The following is a 20,186-nucleotide window of genomic DNA, read 5'->3' as shown; positions in this document are numbered from 1 at the left end:
ACTGGTTCTCGGTGTTGAAATGCATAGACAATCATGATCCATCACTGTAGATCTCCTGCCTGTAGGCAGTAGTGGGATTCCAGGCTGAGAGCTTGCACTCTCGGGAGTTAAGAAGGGCCCCATGAAGGAGTTGTAAGTGCAGGCCACTGGGCAGTAGAGGGCAGTGCTGGCTGTGGGTGACACGCTGGTACTTAGCTGGCACCTAGGTGCTTTGGAGGGACTGTGACCATGGTGGTTCAGAGGGCTCAATACACCATAGTTTGGGGAAGGCTACCTGCTCTGGCCTCGGGCCTTCCACAGCACTTTGTAATTGCTGATTCACATTCTTGCCGGAACTTGCCAGGCCATAGTAGACCTGGCCTAGTAAGCACTGGCTTGGTCTCCCTGCCCAGCACATCCTTTCCCTGACCACTGTCTTCTGTGTCTCAGCATCTTCGAGTGCCAGGGCCTCCCCATTGTGAACGGGCAGTGTGACCCTTACGCCACGGTGACGCTGGCTGGACCCTTCAGGCAAGTCCATCCTTCTGATACCCTACCCTGCCAGAATTACAGTTCTGGGTTGGGGGGGGTGGGGGGGGTAAAACTCCAGAGCCAAGAGGTAAGCACCCTTTTCATGGGGTGGGTAGGCACACTTTGAAGTGCAATGTGTTTTATAGATTTATAGGTTTATTGCGGTGAAGTGTCTTTGTTTGTCGGAAAGCCTTGAGCTTCATACTGGGTATTTTGAGCTCAGAAAAGGTCTCTGTTTTACATACCATCTGGAAGCGGAGAGAGACAATACTTGTGAGATAAATAAAGGTGGGAAACAACTGTACGTTTGACAGCTTGGTTTCAAACCCATCTGAAGCTGACAGCCATTTTTTTCCCTCCCAACTCTTCCTTTCTTCACTTCAGGTCTGAAGCAAAGAAAACGAAGGTGAAAAAGAAAACCAACAACCCCCAGTTCGATGAGGTGTTTTATTTTGAGGTCTGTGCTTCGGTGAACCTTGAGCCTCAGCTCCGAGATTGGGAGCAAGTCTGAATCCAAGTCACCTGTGTCTCGGGAGCTGTCCTGGCCCAGCCCAGGGAGCCTCAGATCTGGATGGCGTTCGGTTCTCTTAGAGATTTCCTCAGTCTCAGGAGACCAAAGCCAAGTGTCTCTTCCTGAACCATCTGGTTCCAGTCGGAAGGGACAGATGGACATGTTACAGTCACCAGGACATGGGGTTGGGTTGTTTGGTTTTGAGGCTTTTGCTTTCCTGCGCGTTGGCCACAGCTTCCCCAAGCAGGGTGAGGTTCGTTTCTCCGGAAACGTGAGGGTTTGAGCAAAAAAGGGGAAATGATTCAGCTTAGAGCACCCTGGGGCCTCTTAGAACCAGAGCAGGCTCAACAAGAGGGGTGAGGCTGGAGGCTGCTCTCAGCCTAGCACTGGGTTCTGGGGACAAGGGAGACAAGCAAAGGCTCAGTTCCCACCTTCAGAGCCTGCTGCACAGGGGGAGGGAGGCAGCTCCTAGCCTCCCACCATGACAGGCTGTGGACGAGCATGGCCGGTCCAACTTCTGTAACTCCCTGACACTCGGAAAGATCACCGCCACAAGTTTAAGGATGGACCTGTCTACATAGCAACTTCCAGACTAAGGGATGTTAAGTAGCTAGACCTTAACTTTTAAAAAGTGAGGGATAACTGAGGGAGGGAGGTGTGCCTCAGTTAAGTAAACAAACATAGAGACCTGAGTTCAGGTTCCCAGAACCTACTAAAAATTCAGGTATGGCCATGCACACCTGTAATTCCAGTTCTCAGGGTGAGGAGGCGGGTGGGACCTTGAGGCTCATTGGCCAAATCAGTGACAAAGACCCAGTCTCAAAAGTAATGGTGAGGATCATTTGAGGAAAGACATCAACTTTTGACACACACACACACACACAGCACAGATACACAAACCCAGTTAATAGATTAAAAAAATAAAAGCCACACAGCTTTGGTGGCACAGAGGCCTTCCTGATGTAGTGTTGAGGAGGGCTTCTCAAGTGTGGACTCCTGAATAGCCTGAGCGGGGGCTCCAACCCAACCCAGAGAGAAACTGGCACTCTCAGCGCTGAGGGGCCTCTGTAAATCTATATAAACGAGGGTGCTGTGGACTCAAGTTAGGAGTCAGAACAATGGACAATCTTCAGAGCCAACCCCATGAGCCTCTGTACTGGAGGCTAGGTAGAGACAGGGAACAAGAGGCCTGAAGGCAGGTCTGCGGTCTGAGGGGTGCAGGGAGGAGCCGTGGGCAGCAGCACCCCCACCACCCCACTCTGTGGCTAGGAAATCCTTGCCGTACAGGCAGGCAGAGAGGTCACTCCAACTGCAGGCTCTCCAGGCATGCATGAACTTGTGGTCAGAAAATGTGAGTGTATTAGGTATTGAAAATCAAAGCCAGCAATGTCTGTCCTCGTCTGCGGCTCCCGAAGTGCCTCCACCAGGCTGTTACAATATGGTAGAAGTGAGGGCGGACACTTCTAACACCATAGCCGCTCTTCCTCATTCCTGCTGTGTACCTACTCTGTGAGGGCCTGCATTGCGGAGCTGAGTGTGGCCAATTTACTTGCTAGAGACGTGAACTCGGGCCCACAGGATTAACTCGGTGTCCTGGAGCATTGAGGACCATGCTGTGGGCACTATAAAACTGCCAAAGACAGGCGGGGTCCCTGCCCCACCCCCACCCCATTTCAGACTCAGGGTGTCACTGCTGCCACCGCTACTGTCAGTCTTTCTGTCCTGTGACTCAGCAGCTACACCCAACTTACAAGACTTACCAGGGCTCGTAATCACTGTTTGATTTAAGCTGGAGACAGACAGAGCATGGGAAGAAAGTTAACTGCCTGACTATGTAGCTCCTCATGGAGTACGCGTTAGGAGGAAGTAGCTTCCCCATGGATTTCTTCCTAGACTTCCCCTAGGGTCCCCTTGCAGGAGAGAGGGTGGTGAGAAGCTTGGAGCCTGCCTGAAGAGGTGGTACTTGAGGAATATGCAAGGCTGAGACGGGACATGCTTCTCTGAGAGTCACTGTGGGCTGTGCTGACATCTTGAGGGAGGAGACACAGAGGCGGTAGGGACAAATTGGTACCAGGACACGTTGGTATAGAAGACTACGGCATCCGATGGGTGTTTCTGGGAGGAGCAGTTGAGATGGTTAGGAGTGGTGTTCATGGGGGAGCCAGGTGGCGTTGGTGTTTGTTTGCCATCCAGTAAACTAAAGTTGCTGGTTAAGGAATGTGAGTGTGCAGTTTGAGATTGGGGCTTTGAGCAGAAAGCTTCCCTCCCATCCTTGGTGAAGGAGCTGTGTGAGGCAGCGTCGTCCACTGCGTGGTCAAAGCAGAGTCAGCTCCTTGGCTGTTACTCGTAGCCCGAATTCCAGATGCGGCACCTGATTATAATTGTCGTTACTGATTTTAGATAAGGTCTCGTGTATCTCAAGCTGGCTTTGCACTCACTGTGTAGCTGAGGAGACTCTGAACTTCTGATCCCCCTGCCTCCACCTCTGGGATGCTGTGGTTACGGGCCTCAAGTCATCAGGCAGTGTTAATGTGGTGCCAGGAATTGAGCTTGTGTGGGACAAACATGATATCAGGCCTCCTCTGCCTGTTGTTCCAAGGAGCTTACATTCTGAACTGTCAGCTGTAGAGGGTGGTAGATCGTCCATTCGTCCCAGAGTGTAAACTCCCTAGAATGTCTTGCTGAGGTTGGGAGACAGGTTAAACCACACAGTGAAGGACCTACTATTGTAGGACCTACTGTGTGTGTGTGTGTGTGTGTGTGTATGGAGTGGGGAGGTGCTGTGCATGGTCCATACTTTCTTAAGAGTAAAAAGAAAACTTTAAGAGCCTAGGTTACTGCCCTGTAGACCTAGCATCCTGCCGCGTGACATTAGGACAAGAAGGCCCGGGGCCTGCAAGGTCATGAACTCGATAGGCAGTTTAGTGATGGAAGAAACTCTTTCCATGCTCTTGTTCTTGCCCCTTCTTGAGAAATCAGCCCCTGCCATGGCTTGGTGTGGCCTCGGGGCAAGTTCCTAGTCTAGAAACTCTCAGCTGCGATTCTCACGATTCTCACAGGCGGCAAGGAGTACGGTCTTTCCCTGAGGGATGCCTGGCTGTGTACTCCCAGCTGCCTGGCCAAGGCGTCTGATGTTACTCATCTCCATCTGACTTCAGGTGACCAGACCCTGCAGCTACAGCAAAAAGTCTCACTTCGACTTCGAGGAGGAGGACGTGGACAAACTTGAAATCCGGTGAGTGCCTTACAGAGGGCGATAGATAGCATCTGAGCGGCAAAGGTCCGTCACTTCAACAGATTCTGAACGATGGAGGTAGTCCTGGCGCATCACGGCAACAGCCATTTGGGGATGTCTCATTCCAGTGCTGATTTTATACCCCCTGTACTTGGTACCCACAAAGGTCTAGGATTAGTTTTAGAAACAGCGAGGGGATAATCAGGCTGTGCTTCCTCCCTGCACTGCCCTATGGGAAAGCCTGCTGCTGCCCCGCAGAATCATTCCTCCGGGCTGTTTTCTGAGCAGATCTCATATGAGTCCCTGAGGCTTTGGTTACCCCTGCAGAGCCATCTCCTCTGATGTTACTGATTCCTTTGGGGTCCTGTGTGGGTCTTCCTGCTCTGTTGCTATAGAAACCAAGTCTTCTGTCAAGGTTGGTATGCACCATGTCCTCCCCCTGTGGATTCCTAAATCCCTCTAAGTTGTTTGGGGGAACATGCTAGGCATCATGTGATCAAGCTTGCCAGCAGGAGCCTTCATCACAGGGGTGGGTTCCAACATGCATGTTTTCAGTGAAGCCCGTGGTCGTGCAGGTGGGCTCTGTACGACGGGCGAAGATGACTGAGGGGCAGCTCCATCTCGTAAAACATCCTCTTCCATAGCAATGCCCTAAAAGCCAAGGCTTGGAGAAGCAAAGGAGACGTAGGAGACAGTCAGCTCTGTGGCCGCAAACCCTACTGAGCAGTTAGTGCTAGTGGGTACCGTGCACCCAAACCACTGTGACTCCGGTTCTCAACCCCTAATCTGAGGGAACGAGGAGCATTCTCTTGGGGAAAGGGAAAGGGCATCCCTGAGTGGCCCATTCCCCCAGGAAGCAACGGACACTGCCATGGCTGCAGACTGCATAGCTCATGGCTCCTTGGGACCCAGCTGTAGGCCCTCCCAGGGATACCCCTTGATCATGGTTCACACCCGACAGACAGTCCAGTGCTTGTTGGAGACAAAGGCAGGGCTCTTAAGTTTTCAAAACTGGGTTATCAGGTATCTAATATCCTCCTAGATACAGCATCTGCCCTGGCTTGCTATTTTGTCTTGTGGGCAACTGCTCAGCCTTAGGACACCTTTATTACTCTACGCTGGGCCTGCAGAAACATGTGGGGCAGAGCTGATGTCTTAGCAGATCTCTAATGCTTGCTCAGGGTCCTTGGGTTACTACGAGGTGAAAGGACCCAGGTCATAGCCAAGAATGGAGCAGCTGTTTGGCTCTGCCATGCGTAGTGACCCCAGCAGTTCCCTCCTACAGACTGAGCCTGGGGGCGGGTCCCCCTGGCCCTAAGACACAAGTATCCTGTCTGCCCACTGCTAGCCCATTGCACGAGAATCAAAATCTCCACTCCACAATGCAGGCTGGTTAATCAATCAGATTTATGTATCAGTAATATCACAATTGACAAGATGCCAATACAATAATTTAAAAGCCAATTGATAATGATAAAAGCTTTACCCCAATATTTCTTTTTTTCTTTTTCTTTTCTTTTCTTTTCTTTTCTTTTTTCTTTTCTTCCTTCCTTCCTTCCTTCCTTCCTTCCTTCCTTCCTTCCTTCCTTTCTTTTTTTTTGGATTCTTTTGGGGTTTTTTTGAGACAAGGTTACTCTGTATAGCCCTGGCTATCCTGGAGCTCACTCTGTAGACCAGGCTGGCCTTGAACTCAGAAATATGCCTGCCTCTTCCTCCCAGAGTGCTGGGATTACAGGCGTGCGCCACCACCGCCCGGCTACCCCAATATTTCTAACCTTATAAAAACTTAGCTATTTTGGCTAATAGATGTCACACAGGTCCACGTCCAAAGTGATCTCGGTTCCTTCTCTTCCCTCCTGTGACCACTGTCCTCCCAACTCCTAGCTCCACCTCCCCTTTCCTGTTCAGTCACAGGCCTTCCACTGCTCTAATATGATTGGCCATGGAAACTCCTGCAACACCTGCTCTCAGTGAATGTCTTCACAGATGCACTTTGACCAGGAGGCCTTCGTTCCCTGACCACGTTGGGAAGCAGGCCTCATCCCTGCCCACCAGGAGGCCCTGCCTGCTGAGATTGGGTGGCACCTGCTTATCTTTTTCAGAGTTGACCTCTGGAATGCCAGCAACCTGAAGTTTGGGGACGAGTTTCTGGGGGAGCTGAGGATCCCTCTCAAGGTGCTGCGACACTCCAGCTCCTACGAAGCCTGGTAAGTGTGCGTCTCAAGGTCCAGCGTGGGGAGTGCAGAACAGCTGCCAACAGTAGAGGGCCCTGTGCTGTGCTCGCCTTTGACCCTAACCTGCCACTGCCTGCTCTTCGCTTGGCTTGCTGACCAGCTTCTGCTGCCACAGTAGGTAACACTCAACAGACGGGGAGAGCTGACCACACCCAAGGGAAGGCCACTGGTTCTGGGAACCCAATGACAAAGAAGAGTCCAGTTGAAAGCAAGTTTAGCGCTTTGAGCAGCCTTGGGCCTCTGCTGCTTCGCTGTGGGCGGGCTTCCTCGTTGCCTGGGGTCCCTGGTCAGGGTTAGCTTGCAGGCTGTCGTGGGTCTTCATAGGCTCTTCAGACAAACTTTCTCTGCCTTGGATTCTACCCAGGTGAATCCATGAGACTTGCTTTCTTCTTCTCATGACTTTAGTTCTGGTTCCTCCAGACACCCTGGCTTTTAGCAAGCGTGCATCTTTACGTATCCCATGTTTGTTTCCTTAAAGACACGAAGCACAGGGAGCCCAGTGTCCCATTGTCCAGTGTCCTGTTGTCCGGTGTCCCCTGCCAAGTGTCACTCTGAGGGTGCTAACGTAGACTCCGGTCCCAGGAAATTGACTTCTAGTGCTACTAAGGTCCCCTGCCAGTTCCGTGGCCAGGTTCTGGGACCCGGGGCTCCACCCCGGCCAGTGACAAGCTGCCTGGCCAGGAACACTTGGATAAAGAGGGATGGCCAACGTGAGCAGAGACAGACAGACAAAGATCTCAGAAAATCCTGCAGTGACACAGACCCACAGCACAATCCAGCTCTATCTTGTGAAAAGCACACTTGTGTGAAAATGGTCCCCATTTCTCCTAGTCCTTCCCTCATCCCTCTGGCTTCTGCTGCAGCTCAGCCTGTAAGTCTGTGGTTCTTCTACAGGAAATGCTCAGGTGGCCATGCCCCCGTGATATCCTGGAGCATAGCCCTGGAGCCTTGCCTTTCTGCCTGAAACCCACTGGGACCCATTGGTGACAGCACAGGCCATCTGGGGTCGGGGCCCTGGGCTTCCCTGCAAACGCCCTTGGGAGGACCATGCCCTTACCTGCTGGCCCGTGTCTTCCCTTCCTAGGTACTTCCTTCAGCCCCGAGACAATGGCGGTAAGAGCCTGAAGCCAGATGACTTGGGGTCGCTGAGGTTAAATGTCGTTTATACAGAAGACCACGTCTTCTCCTCTGAGTACTACAGCCCACTGCGTGACTTGTTACTGAAGTCTGCGGATGTGGAGGTGCGTGTCAGTCATAATTACCAGTGAGGGCTCAAACCCTGCTTCACAAACCTGCTCTGTATGCCCGCCTACCCGCCCATCAGGTTCTGTCAATCCAAAGCACACTGAGCCTTGACCACCATTTCCAGTACCCAGGGGTGCCTATACCCATTTGGCTGTGCATGTGACACTTATACCAGTTACAGCTGCAGAAGCCTGGCCTACGCAGTCTGTTCCAACTCTAGTGCCCTGCCGGAGTTGGGGTTTGGTGGGAGCATGCTTGTGCCACACTGACGCTGGCAATCGCACACTAGAGCAGTGGTTCTCAACCTGTGGGTCGCGACCCCCAAAGGATCAAATGACCTTTGCACAGGGGTCACATGTCAGATATCTATATATCAGACACTTACATTATGGTTCATAACAGTATCCAAATTACAGTTATGAAGTCGCAACGAAAATAATTTTATGGTTGGGGGCGAATCACAACATGAGGAACTGTATTAAAGGGTCACAGCATTAAGAAGGTTGTGAACCACAGGAAGGTGGTGCTAACATAGGTTTTCATAAGGTGTGGGTTTCTTGGCAAAGAGCCATGGGATATTTAGTAGACAGAAGGGGAACCACAGAAGGGGCGAGTCCCTCTGCAGGGTGGCCTCCTTGTGCTATACCGTGCCCTTGAGCATAGGGTGACGGTCTGGGGCAAACCTGCTGAGGTTGGGCGCTGCATCCATGTGCTCACTGCTCATACCGTCCCTCTGCCCAGCCTGTCTCAGCCTCAGCAGCTCACATCCTGGGTGAGGTGTGCAGAGATAAGCAAGAGGCAGCCATCCCGCTGGTACGACTCCTGCTGCACTATGGCAGGGTAGTACCCTTCATCAGTGCCATCGCTAGCGCAGAGGTGAAGAGGACCCAGTGAGTGCCCCCTGCTGCTCCACTTCTTCACGTCCCTCCCACCTCAGGCCCCTCCCATCTTGTGCCCCTGCCCCATGCTCCTCCCACCTCAGGCCCCTTCCATCTTATGCCCCTCCCACCCCATGCTCCTCCCACGTCAGGCCTTTCCCAGCCTATACCACTCCCACCTCATGCTCCTCCCACCTTATGCTTCTCCCACCCTTTTCCCCTCCTGCTTCATGTCCCTCCCACCCCATGCTCCACCCACCTCAGGCCCCTCCTACCTCCATGCTACTTTCCTTGTACCCCAGCCTCATACAGAGATCTACTCCCATTCTTTGTACCTTCCATTTGATCCTGCTGCTCCCCACCTATCTATCCTTGATGGGAAGCTGGGCCCCTGGGTACCCAGTGATTAAACATCAAAAGTAGCCATCCCAAATTGCATCTGTGCACAGCATTGGTAAGGATGTTAGGCTCTTCAGGAGCCAGACATGTTTCTGACCATCTTTAACAGATTTCCTAATTGGTCCTCTCAGAAGGTACCATTTCTGGAAAGATCCAGAAAGGGTGGGGAAGGGTGGGCTTGGCCTCAGTCCTTCAAGGACCAGCTCTGTCCACCCTGGTGAGCTCCAAGTTTCTCTGGAGCCAAAAAGTTGGGTGTGCTCCTCCCCTGGAGCAACAAGGCTTATCCCATGGGGCCCTTGATGAAGAGGGAACCAGCGCGAGGGCCATGGTGATCAGCAGCCAGTGACTGCCGGGCTTTGTGTGCAGCCTGAGACCTTGGTGCCCAAAGCCCCAAGTCCTTGCAGATGCACCCTTTAGTAGCAAAGAACTTGCTGAGGTAGAGCATTTCCCACAGAGCCCCAGGCCTGCCAGCATCCATGACCCCACCCAGGGACCAGGCTCTCAGGAGGCTTTGCTCCCTTCGTGCCTTGATAAGGAAGCTCTCACCCCAGTCCTGTTTTCCAGGGACCCCAATACCATCTTCCGAGGAAACTCCCTGACATCCAAGTGCATAGATGAGACGATGAAGCTGGCGGGCATGCACTATCTCCACGTGACCCTGAAGCCCACCATTGAGGAGGTGAGATGGCCCTGGCCCCTTCAGCATGGTGATGGGGTTTCTTTACGAGACAGAGCTACCCAGCCACCCACAGGGACCTCACTAGCTCTCCTAGAGGACATGCTGTATATATCCCAGAATCCTCTTTGCTCTCTGATGGATATATGGATGGATATAGATGATTGGTAGAGATGATTGATATATGATGATAATATATAGGTGAATAGGCAGATATAGATGATAGATAATATAGAAATAGATAAATATGGATGATTAATAGATGCTAGATAATATATAGATGGATAGATAGGTATAGATATGATAGATAATATAGAGGTAGCTATAGGCAATTGATAGATGATTGATAGATAGATGGATAGATATAGATGATAGATAATATAGAGATAGATATAGATCATAGATATAGATAATTGACAGATGATAGGTAGATGGATATAGATGATATATGGATAGATAGATAATATAGAGATAGATATAGATGATAGATAATATAGAGATAGATAATGTTATGTAGATGGATAGATATAGATGGATAGATATATATAGATGATTGATAGATCATATATAGATGGACAGATAGCTATAGATAATAGAGAGATAGATATATAAATAGATGATAGCTAGATATGCTAGAGACAGAGGAACATTTAAGAGAAACTCATTCTTCTCAGGAACTCCTCACATGCTGTAGATCCATCAGTCCCTCAGGGCTGTGATCCCCCTGTGATCTGCACATCTGGGGCCTGGACCGTCCATGCCTGCACTCTAGGATGTCTTTCCTATCCAAACGACTCCCTTCTACCCCTCACACTTTTGTTGGACACCTTTCCAGGAAGGCGGGTTGTAAAAAGCAGGTTCTTTGCCGTGTGTGAAAATGGACACTAGAATAGTGATGTATCTGTGAGCAGACCCCTTGCAACCCTGGGGAGGAAGAATGTTCTTAAACCTCTGAAGCACCTCTTCACGAGTAAACCAAGCAATGCAGTCCTGGGCAATGCCCACTGCCTGGCTAGGACAGAGGGAGGCGTGGGCTTCCTGGCCTCGCCTCTGAGCCTCACTGGCTCCTCTCAGCAGCCCACGTAGGAACAACTGTCTACTCTGTGGGACCTCGTGGGACTCTGTGGGATGACTCGGGGCTCTGTGGGGTCAAGGATGGTCCTTTAAGGCAGCTGCAGCCCAGCCCAAGTCGGGCGACACTTCCCCATGCCCATAGCTGTCCAGCACCCACTGTGGAAGCTGCCTCCAGGAGGGCCAGCTTCCTCGGGAAGCCTCTCAGCTGCATCTGCCCGCCTTGTGCAGCGCCTCTTAACACTCTTCCAGATCTGCCAGAGCCACAAGTCCTGTGAGATTGACCCAGTGAAACTGAAAGATGGTGAAAACCTTGAGAACAACATGGTAAGGCACCTGCTTTGTTCTGGGACATTTCCCAAGGCCAGTCACCTGGTGGGAGTTCTGCTCATGGCTGTGTGGGCACTGTTTGAAGATCTCAGTCAGAGTGAAGATTGTTGGGCCCTAAACCACAGGCCCTGCCCTTGGCCCTGAGTCCAGTATTGAGCTCACAGGATTGTTGTCATCAGATGTCCGTCCTGTCCTCTGCTGCTTCACTCGCTTCCTCTTAGAGGCTCTAACCGCTCCTGAGGGCCCAGATCTGACCCTTGAACTCCACTACTTCTCAACTCGGGACAAGCAAGCCTCTTTATATGAAGCGTGTCCGACTGCTCGAGGGGCTCCCAAGTGTTAATGTCCTCCTAAGATTTCTTACAGACCAGACTTCGCTGGGTTCATACGTTCAGAGAGAAGCACAGGGTCCTTGAATCCTAGTGAGGTTCAGTTTGTATTCAGTGGTGCTGGGCAAGAGGAGGGGGGAGCTGGGTTGCTGTACTCACCCCATGCGGACCTTTTACTGGGAGGGTCTTTGTAAACATCACAGAGGGATGGGCTCCACTATCCCAGGGCATGGCTCCAGAGCCGTCTCGGCCTCAGGGAGACACTGGGTCTAACTGCCCAAGTCTTGCAGGAGAGCCTGAGGCAGTATGTGGACCGCATCTTCACTGTCATCACCAAGTCCGGGGTGAGCTGTCCCACTGTCATGTGTGACATCTTCTTCTCCCTGCGGGAGGCAGCCGCCAAGCGCTTCCAAGGTGAGCGAGCACAGCTGCGCTAGAGGAGGGGCTCGGCCACACTGGCCACCATCTTGGCTCAGAATCCCCCAGTTTCCGGGAAGGAAGGCCGATCCTTTAGTGTAAGCATGTCCTCCCAGAGCTGCCTTTGCTTGTTTTCTCCTCCTTGGGGTCATGAGTTCTGAGTTACTGCCTTGCTAAGAAGACCAATGCCTTTGAGGTCTTTCCCTTACCAAGGACTTCAAGTGTCAGTGGATCTGGGAAGAGGTTTCTTGGGGTCCCTCTTCTTCAGATCTGATCCTCATGCTGACTCCTTCCCACAGTCCCCCTTAAACTGCATGCCTTACTCCCCCCAAGACACCATATCCTCATGGTGGCCTCCTTCCACACCACAATATTCCCCAGAGTTCTTGGACCCTGTAGGCCTGTCCTGTGCAGATCAGACCAGACCTCTCAGGACGCCCGCTACCACCTCCAGCCCCATACCCCGGTGCTATTGACCTTTCCCATCCCAACCTCAGCCCACCCACACCTCTCTAGGCCCCACACCTCCCACTCCAAGCAGATCACCCCACAAGCAGTGAGAGCCCCTGTGACTATTCCACACAGGCCGGAGCCCTGTGAGTCAGGCCAGAGCTCCTTGGTCCCGGGGCCAGTCTCTGGGAGACTGGAATCTTCAGATGTCCTGCAGGCCCCAGAAGGCTAGGGAGGGAGTTTCCAACCACAAAATAAAAAGCTCACCATCTTGCCCTGTATCGGAGCCCATACGCCATGCTTCCGTCCCAGATTGAAACTGTCCCGTCTGCTTCAGATGACTTGGATGTGCGGTACACCGCCGTGAGCAGCTTCATCTTCCTGAGGTTCTTCGCTCCTGCCATCCTGTCCCCAAACCTTTTCCAGCTGACACCCCACCACACGGTAAGTGAGTCGTCCCATAAGCCAGCCAGCTGGTCCTCCCTGCCTCACCAGCTAGACTTCCGTGAGCGGAAGAGAGGGCGGGCTGGGCCGCTTTCTTCGCTCTGATGAAAGATTCGCTAACCTTTTTTTGCATTGTGTATGTGTGGGGGTGTCTTGGTGGAGGGGTGCACAGTCAAACCTGGATCTCTTTCTTCATGCACCAGCTGTCTTGATTTTGAGGCACGGTCCCTCTCTGGGATCTGGAGCTTGCCAATTATGCTGGACGGACTGGCCGTGAGCTCCAGGGCCATGTCCGTCTCCACGTCTTCAGTACAAGTGCACACTAGCGGGTTCCACTTCCTACACGGGTGCTGGGGATCAAACTCATGCTTGTATGACAGCACTTTACCAACTATCTCTGCAACCCCCATTTAGTATTGTTTTATACAATTATTCTTGTCTGACCAGGTCTTACCTGATACTCTCTGTTAGTGTTCCCCCTCCACATCTAAGATATACACACTTTTCTTCATCTTTTTAGGGTGCACATGCAATAGCTAAGCCCATTCTGGGTAGGACATAGACTTCTAATGGGCAATAGATACATGCCTGGCAGGGACAAGGTGTAGGAGAATTGTCATTGCCTCCTGCTAGGGGCTCCCAACACGGCCTGTTAGCGCTTTCTTTGGTTTAAGTTAGACCCTCTGTCTTAGGGTTTCATTGCTATGACGATACAACATGACCAAGGCAACTCCCATAAAGGAAACACTTCATTGACGCTGGCTTACAGTTTCAGAGGTTCAGTCCATTATCGTCACAGTGGGCAGCATGCCAGCATGACAGACATGGTGCTGGAGATGGTGCTGAGAGTTCTCCATCTTGATCTGAAGGCAGCCAGGACAAGACTGTGTTCCTCAAGCATCCAGGAGGAGGGTCTCTTCCGTACTGGGTGGATGGAGCTAGAGCATAGGACCTCAAAGCCCACCCCCACAGTGACACACTTCCTCCCACAAGGCCACGCCTCCTAAGAGTGCCACTCCCTGGGCCAAGCATATTCAAACCACCACACTCTCCAAGCCACAGCAAAGCTGCAGGCACCCCTAGTTTGTGGGACCCCAGCTAGCGCTATAGTGATCTGCAGGGTTGCTCTAATTTTGAGAGTCCTTGTCATATCAGGGAGGGAGTCTTCAGCCATGTGGCCCTCCTCAGATAACAATGCCAGGAACCAGGGGTCTTGATGAAGCACAGTCCCCAGGTGACTGGTCTTCCCGAATCCTTACTGATGCACGTACTTGATGATGTCATGGAAGGTTCTAGACAGTGCCATTCAGCGTATTATCTTATACTGGGATTGACAGTTGCTCTTCAAAAGACCTAATAAAGCCCACATCTCTCTCATCCTGTCTCCTCAGGATCCACAGACGTCTAGAACCCTGACACTTATCTCAAAGACAATCCAGACCCTTGGCAGCTTGTCCAAGTCCAAATCTGTAAGTCTATACTCATTACACTGTCTCTTTAGGACTGCTGGGGACAGAGAATCCTCAGCCATGTGACCGCCCTTACTAATCATGGTGGGAGGCTCACCGGCCATGGTGAGCGCAGCAGCCCATCCTACTCTTTAAGTGACTAGGTAGCTGATCCTCCTCAGCTTTGTCCGAGGACCTTTAGCCATAGAAGGCCAGATATGTGATACTGACCTGGCCACCCCAGGGTGTCAGTGCTGTAGAAGTGAGCCCAGGGAGGTCTGCAGCTGCTATTCATCCATATGCAACCTTTGCATCCTGAACAGCAGCAGATCCCCTCTGCGGTCATTTCCCCTTCATCGTGTGCCTCAGACCAGGGGTTGGTGCTGAACTCCCGTTCTTCCAGACTCACCTTAGCTAAGGGCACCAGGCTTCGTGACTATATCTGTAGCTCGTTTGTAGCCCATAAGCTCAGTTCCCAGATGCCAGTAGGAGTATAAAGATATGCTTTGTGCCGGAGACTTCAGCATAGATTCCCTAGCAGCCTCTGTGGCTAGTGTTTTAGCATCCCAGCTATGTGCTGAAGTCTCTGGGTGGGGCTGCATGCGTTCACCCACGCGATCGGGAATCGCCGCACCTGTCATGTGTTGAAGCTTTCAGATCTGGGCCATGAGCATCAGGGCTAGTGACTGAGAGCAGGTGACCTGTGACATGGGCTGTGAGCATCAGTGCTGGTGACTCTCAGCAGGTGACCTGTGACCTGGGCCATGAGCATCAGGGCTAGTGACTGGCAGCAGGTGACCTGTGACCTGGTTATGAACATTAGTGCTGGTGGCTCTCAGCATGTGACCTGTGACCTGGGCCATAAACATTAGTACTAGTGGCTGTCAGCAGGTGACCTGTGGCCTGGCTGTGAGCATCAGTGCTGGTGGCTCACAGCAGGTGACCTGTGGCCTGGGCTATGAGCGTGAATGCTAGTGGCTGTCAGCAGGTGATCCGTTTCCTTTTAGGCCAGTTTTAAGGAGTCCTACATGGCGACATTCTACGAATTCTTCAATGAGCAGAAGTATGCAGATGCTGTGAAAAATGTAAGTGTCACCCCCTTGAAGGTACAATTCCCCACACCCTCTCCATGGTCATTCCCAGGACCCATCTCACCACTTCACCTGAGGTTGGTATGCCAGCCCTAAAACTCCTCATTGGCTCCCCTCAGAGTCTAAAGTGGAGGCTCCCCCTCTGTTTGCTGTGCCAAAGGCCTTCTGTTAAGTTACTTTCTGTTGCTGTGACAAAAATTAACCACAGCCATCTTAGGGTGGGGGGAAGGGTTTATTTGGCTTACACTGGTACATCACTGTCCATCACTGAGGGAAATCAGGCCGAGAGCTCAGGCAGGAACCCAGAGGCAGGAACCGAAGCAGAAGCCATGGGGAACACTGTTGGCTGGCTCGTTTTCATAGCTTGCTCAGCTTGCTTTCTTAGACCACCCAAGACCACCTGCCCTGGGTTGGCATCGCCTACTGTGGGCTGTCCCCTCCCACATCAGTCATAGTCAGGGAAGTGTCCTACAGACACGCCCGCGAGTGAATCTGATGGAGGTGCGTCTCAGTTGAGCGTCTCCCTTCCCAGATATGTCTAGGTTTGCGTTGAGTTGACCAAAACCAGCCAGGTCTCCCATTGACTGTGTGTTTAATGCCCATGTGTGCTGCCCGAACCCCGAGGCAGTAGGGAAAGACACTTCAGGACCCTGGGTTTGCTTTCGTTCTACCATTCAGAAGCGCTCTACACAACTTCTCTCTTAGAAATCATAAAAGCCCAGGACAGGGAAAGGGAAGAAGCTCAGGGTGACCTTCAACTGATGGAGGGAATCTGAGTAATGGAGAACTCACTCACCAAAGCTGGGGACCAGGGGTGAGAGTGACCTCAGCCAGGCAGAGCTAGTGGAGTTCCAGTGGGGAGGGGGCCAATACCTCCCTCCCATCAGGACCTCAGGATGCACCAACAGGACCTGACTCGGGCCCACGAAGCCCAAGTAGCTTCCCTAGCACGCACGTGGCTCCTGGGGATAGCCCCGACAAGGTCACAGCCAATGGACAAGCCCTGGAGGGGTGGGCTGGGCTAATATGCCGGACACAAGAGCAACCCCCCACCCAACTGTCCTAGGACTCACATCCCCACATCTCTCCACTGGGTTCAGGGGCAGGCTACGCATCCCCGCTAGAGCTCCTCAGAAACAGACACCGTCCACACGCTTCCCCTCCTAATGATCTGATCTCCTCCTGCCTCAGTTCCTGGATTTGATCTCATCCTCGGGGAGAAGGGACCCCAAGAGCATAGAGCAGCCCATCCTGCTTAAAGAAGGGTAAGGAATTAGGTCCTGGCGCTCGAGCCTGCCGTCTGCTTGCCCTCCTTTTCCACCCCTCCCCCTTCCAACCCATAGTTTTGCCTGAGGGGTCCAGGGAATTCATCCTGCCTTTGTTTGTATGAACTCTGACGGACTTGTCAGCTTCCCATGAGCCCTGCTCCACATCCCAGATCCCAGTCCCTAGTGGAGACTGTTTGGCTAAGCCCCTGTCCCCTTGTATCTCTTTGGCTCAAGGTTGAGCCTTCTGTATGTGTGACCATTGGGCTGCCCTACCTGTATCTGCTTTTTTTTTTTTTTTAAATCACCTTCTACCTTAATCAGACATTCAACAATACATTCATGACACCATGTGATATGCATTTCATTCACAACCTCAAAGCACCAGGTTTGTCTCATAATACTTGACCCAGTGTGTTCAGGGCTTACAAACCTTATGTCGTTGGTAACAAACTTGCAGGATAACTAGCCTTTGCAGGAGAAGGGTGCCCTCTTCAGCTCTGCCAGCGCAGTGTCACGCTGAGGTCTTGGACTTTTACCCCAGACGGAAGCACGACCTGTTCCTCTTGAGGGTCCCGTCCTCAGACTGCACGCGGCTCTACACGGTTAGCTGCAGTGTCATCTACGTCCGTGTGTGGCGGTAACTGTGCTGCACCATGGTTAGAGAGATTCACTTCCCCCTCTGCCAGTGCCCTCCCTCCTCAGTCTGTTACCTGGCAACACAGAGCTGACCTCACAGCATGTGTGCTGGGTTAAGTCAGTCCTGCTTGTGTGAGGCCAGAGTGCCTGACTGCAGCCTCAGCTGATCTATAACCACCAGGAATTGACAACTGCCTCTTCTACCTCATGAGGGACCACAGGCGACCTTAGAAAAAGTCACTGGTGCAGGTGGTACTTGGGTTAAAAACTGAGCACGAAGATTTATGTGACTCCATTACCAAGGAATCCGCAGGTTCTTCTCCGTACAGCCACATAGAGCCACACACGCCTGCTCCTCTATACAGTAAAATCCAACATCCCAAATGGTGCCGTGTTCACAAATTTTACACAAACCCCATATGTTTACGGGCCAAAGAAAATTGTGTTTTCTGAGAAAGTACTAGTAGAAGGCAAAACTGCTCAGAAAACCAGGAGCCTGAGCCCTCCATCTTCAGTCCAAGCACCAGGAAGTAAAGTGACAGACGGGGCTTCAGTGCCGCTGCCCACTGTGGGGCTTCAGTGCTGCTGCCCACCGTGAGGATGGAGGATGGTTATGACGGTGCACCTGGAGGCAGCTCGGGTCCTGACCTGAGGACAACTCAGTAAGTGCCGCGTGCCCTCTCTGACAGCTTCATGATTAAGCGGGCCCAAGGGAGGAAACGGTTCGGAATGAAGAACTTCAAGAAGAGGTGGTTTCGCCTGACGAACCATGAGTTCACCTACCAGAAAAGCAAAGGTAAAGAGGTTTTCCATCTCCCCCGCCCGCCCCCAGGGCCCAGTAAGACAGGGAGGCTCTGCCAGTCAACAGTGACCATCACAGGAGCCCGGGTAGCAGATGAGACTTAAGAGAGGCCTCAGGCCTCTGCTCCCCATAGCTAGAGAGTGCAGAGCTGACGTGATCCCACAGAACCTCTGCCCCCTGTTTTATCTCAACTGTCCACAGCATTGCTGCCCCATGTACCCCTTTTTGTGTCTTTCTTGCTCCTCTTCCTATGAAGGACGCAGAGCCCAGTGTGGCAATTCACTATTCAAAAGAACTTTGACCTCAAAGTTCCAAGTTTCAGAACCGAATGGCTCTGCCATGCCCTAGATCTAAAGTGGCTAGTGTACTGGAGATGGTGTGGGCCGTGCGCCTGTGGGCCTGAGGGAGTGAGACATTTTGTCACCAGTGTGGACATAGTTCCACGGTTCCAAGGTCCTGCCTGTGTGTATGTTCTGTGCTCTGAGAGCCCCACGCCCCAGCCCTGCATCCACAGTCATCCTATTTTCCCAGCCTTCAGAAAAGGACAGTCACGAGCTCTCTGCTACAGCCTTGCAGCCCCTGGGCTGTGGGGAGCCTCACACCCAGAGTGGGCTGTGCATCTGAGCCTGGCTCTCACACCTCCTTTGCTGTAGGTGATCAGCCGCTCTGCAACATCCCCATCGAGAACATCCTGGCTGTGGAGAGGCTAGAGGAGGAGTCCTTCCGGATGAAAAACGTGAGCGATCACCCCTTTCGACCTGACAGGTGGTCCCTCTTCATCCTCATCCACCTCTCCTGTTGGAGATGTGCCTTCCCCTGATACCCTGCCTATCCAGGCCCAGTGGACTCTGACACCTGGGCACTCAGACATCCCGCCTCCTTCTCTACCTGGCCCAGTGGTAGAACCTACCAGAAGCTAGGCAAATGGCCTGGCCCGGCTGGACTAATAGCCCCTGATCACATCCTGCATGCTCAGATGTTCCAGGTCATCCAGCCAGAACGTGCCCTGTACATCCAGGCCAACAACTGTGTGGAGGCCAAGGACTGGATCGACATCCTCACCAAAGTAAGCCAGTGCAACCAGAGGCGGCTCACCGTCTTCCACCCGTCCGCCTACCTGAACGGCCACTGGCTGTGCTGCAGGGCCTCCTCAGACTCGGCTGCTGGCTGCACTCCCTGCACGGGGTAGGTCCGTGGCTCCGCAGCCTGTTCATCCAGGCCCAGCTGTTGGTTCTTGCACTGCCTACTGCGAGTCAGCTAAGGTACTGACTAAGGTGCGGCAGATACCTACTCAGACACCACGTGCACAGAGCTGTTCTGCAGGGAGCCCTTGGTGTGAGCTTCCAAAGGCTCTGCATAGGCTGGGGGGAGCTGCAAGCCCTCACGGCTTCTAAGTCTTCTTAGATGTCTTCAGCAGTGGAAGGCTTATGCGGACGGAGGGTCTGAAGACAGGGCAGGCTTCTCTGTCTCTTCTACAAAGCACGCGCATGGCTTGTGCATCCCCGAGAACATGCTTAGCTCACAGCTGCCTCAGCCCGGTTTTTCCGCTTGGATCCCAGCGTACAGCCCGTTCTCATGAACTGGGGCAGGCCATTGCCTCCCTGGCCCTGTGGTCAGCTGGGCCTCCTGCCGTCGGCAAGGTTCTACCAACTCTGCCAATCCTGGCTTAGTGGCATGAAGATGGGCAGCGCCCCTAGTTTGACTCTTATGTAGTTTGTACACATGGAAGCAGCACTGGCAGCCTCATGTGACAAGTCCTGAAATGGAGGACTGCTCAGGGTCACCCACCTCAGGCTGTCATTGAACCCTCCAGAGCCTTGGAGTCCTTATATCCTGCTCCATTAGAGGAGAGCCAGGCCCCAGGAGGGCCTCTCCTCGGGTTCTCAGATCTCTGTGTGTGGCCCCATATTCCCAGAACCTCCAGGGAAGGGATCAAGGGTTCCCTCCATCTTTAGGCTATGATAGGAGCCAGAGCCTCACACGTAACCTTCAAGGGTGAGGGGATTGGAGGACCCGTGTGGGGACTCTTCTGGGTCATTCCTACCCCATGTGCCTCAAGAAGGCCCTTTCTCATATCACTAATGTGTCCGAAGTTTCTCCCTCCCTCTCCCTCCCTGTCCCCTCCCCCTCCTTCCCACTCCCTTCCTCTCTCCTTCCCTCCCTCCCTCCCTCTCTCTCCTTCTCTCTAACATAAAACCAGTGTATAAGAAAA

General features: G+C 52.6%; 1 protein-coding gene and 1 long non-coding RNA gene across 2 annotated transcripts in view; one reads left to right on the top strand and one right to left on the bottom strand.

The window, feature by feature from the left end:
* Positions 1-20,186, top strand: part of Rasa3 (RAS p21 protein activator 3) — a 113,066-nt gene that overhangs the window by 82,064 nt on the left and 10,816 nt on the right. Inside the window, exons 6-21 of the mRNA XM_052162409.1 lie at positions 430-510; positions 895-967; positions 4,180-4,256; positions 6,359-6,463; positions 7,575-7,731; positions 8,477-8,625; positions 9,577-9,691; positions 11,012-11,086; positions 11,709-11,832; positions 12,623-12,729; positions 14,121-14,198; positions 15,185-15,262; positions 16,460-16,533; positions 17,862-17,968; positions 18,628-18,710; positions 18,951-19,159. Coding sequence (XP_052018369.1) covers positions 430-510; positions 895-967; positions 4,180-4,256; positions 6,359-6,463; positions 7,575-7,731; positions 8,477-8,625; positions 9,577-9,691; positions 11,012-11,086; positions 11,709-11,832; positions 12,623-12,729; positions 14,121-14,198; positions 15,185-15,262; positions 16,460-16,533; positions 17,862-17,968; positions 18,628-18,710; positions 18,951-19,159 — 1,692 coding nt within the window. The remainder of the gene's footprint in view (positions 1-429; positions 511-894; positions 968-4,179; positions 4,257-6,358; positions 6,464-7,574; positions 7,732-8,476; positions 8,626-9,576; positions 9,692-11,011; positions 11,087-11,708; positions 11,833-12,622; positions 12,730-14,120; positions 14,199-15,184; positions 15,263-16,459; positions 16,534-17,861; positions 17,969-18,627; positions 18,711-18,950; positions 19,160-20,186) is intronic.
* On the bottom strand, positions 14,756-15,211 carry LOC127668684 (uncharacterized). The gene is made up of 3 exons (XR_007974140.1): positions 15,122-15,211; positions 14,935-15,073; positions 14,756-14,836 (listed from the first exon to the last, which is right to left on the bottom strand). It is a non-coding gene; the product is annotated as an uncharacterized LOC127668684 (long non-coding RNA).

The sequence above is a fragment of the Apodemus sylvaticus genome, chromosome 18 (assembly GCF_947179515.1).
Source record: "Apodemus sylvaticus chromosome 18, mApoSyl1.1, whole genome shotgun sequence".
Classification (NCBI taxonomy): Eukaryota; Metazoa; Chordata; class Mammalia; order Rodentia; family Muridae; genus Apodemus; species Apodemus sylvaticus.
Note: the sequence above shows the minus strand (reverse complement) of the source record. Positions and strands in the feature narration are given on the sequence as shown.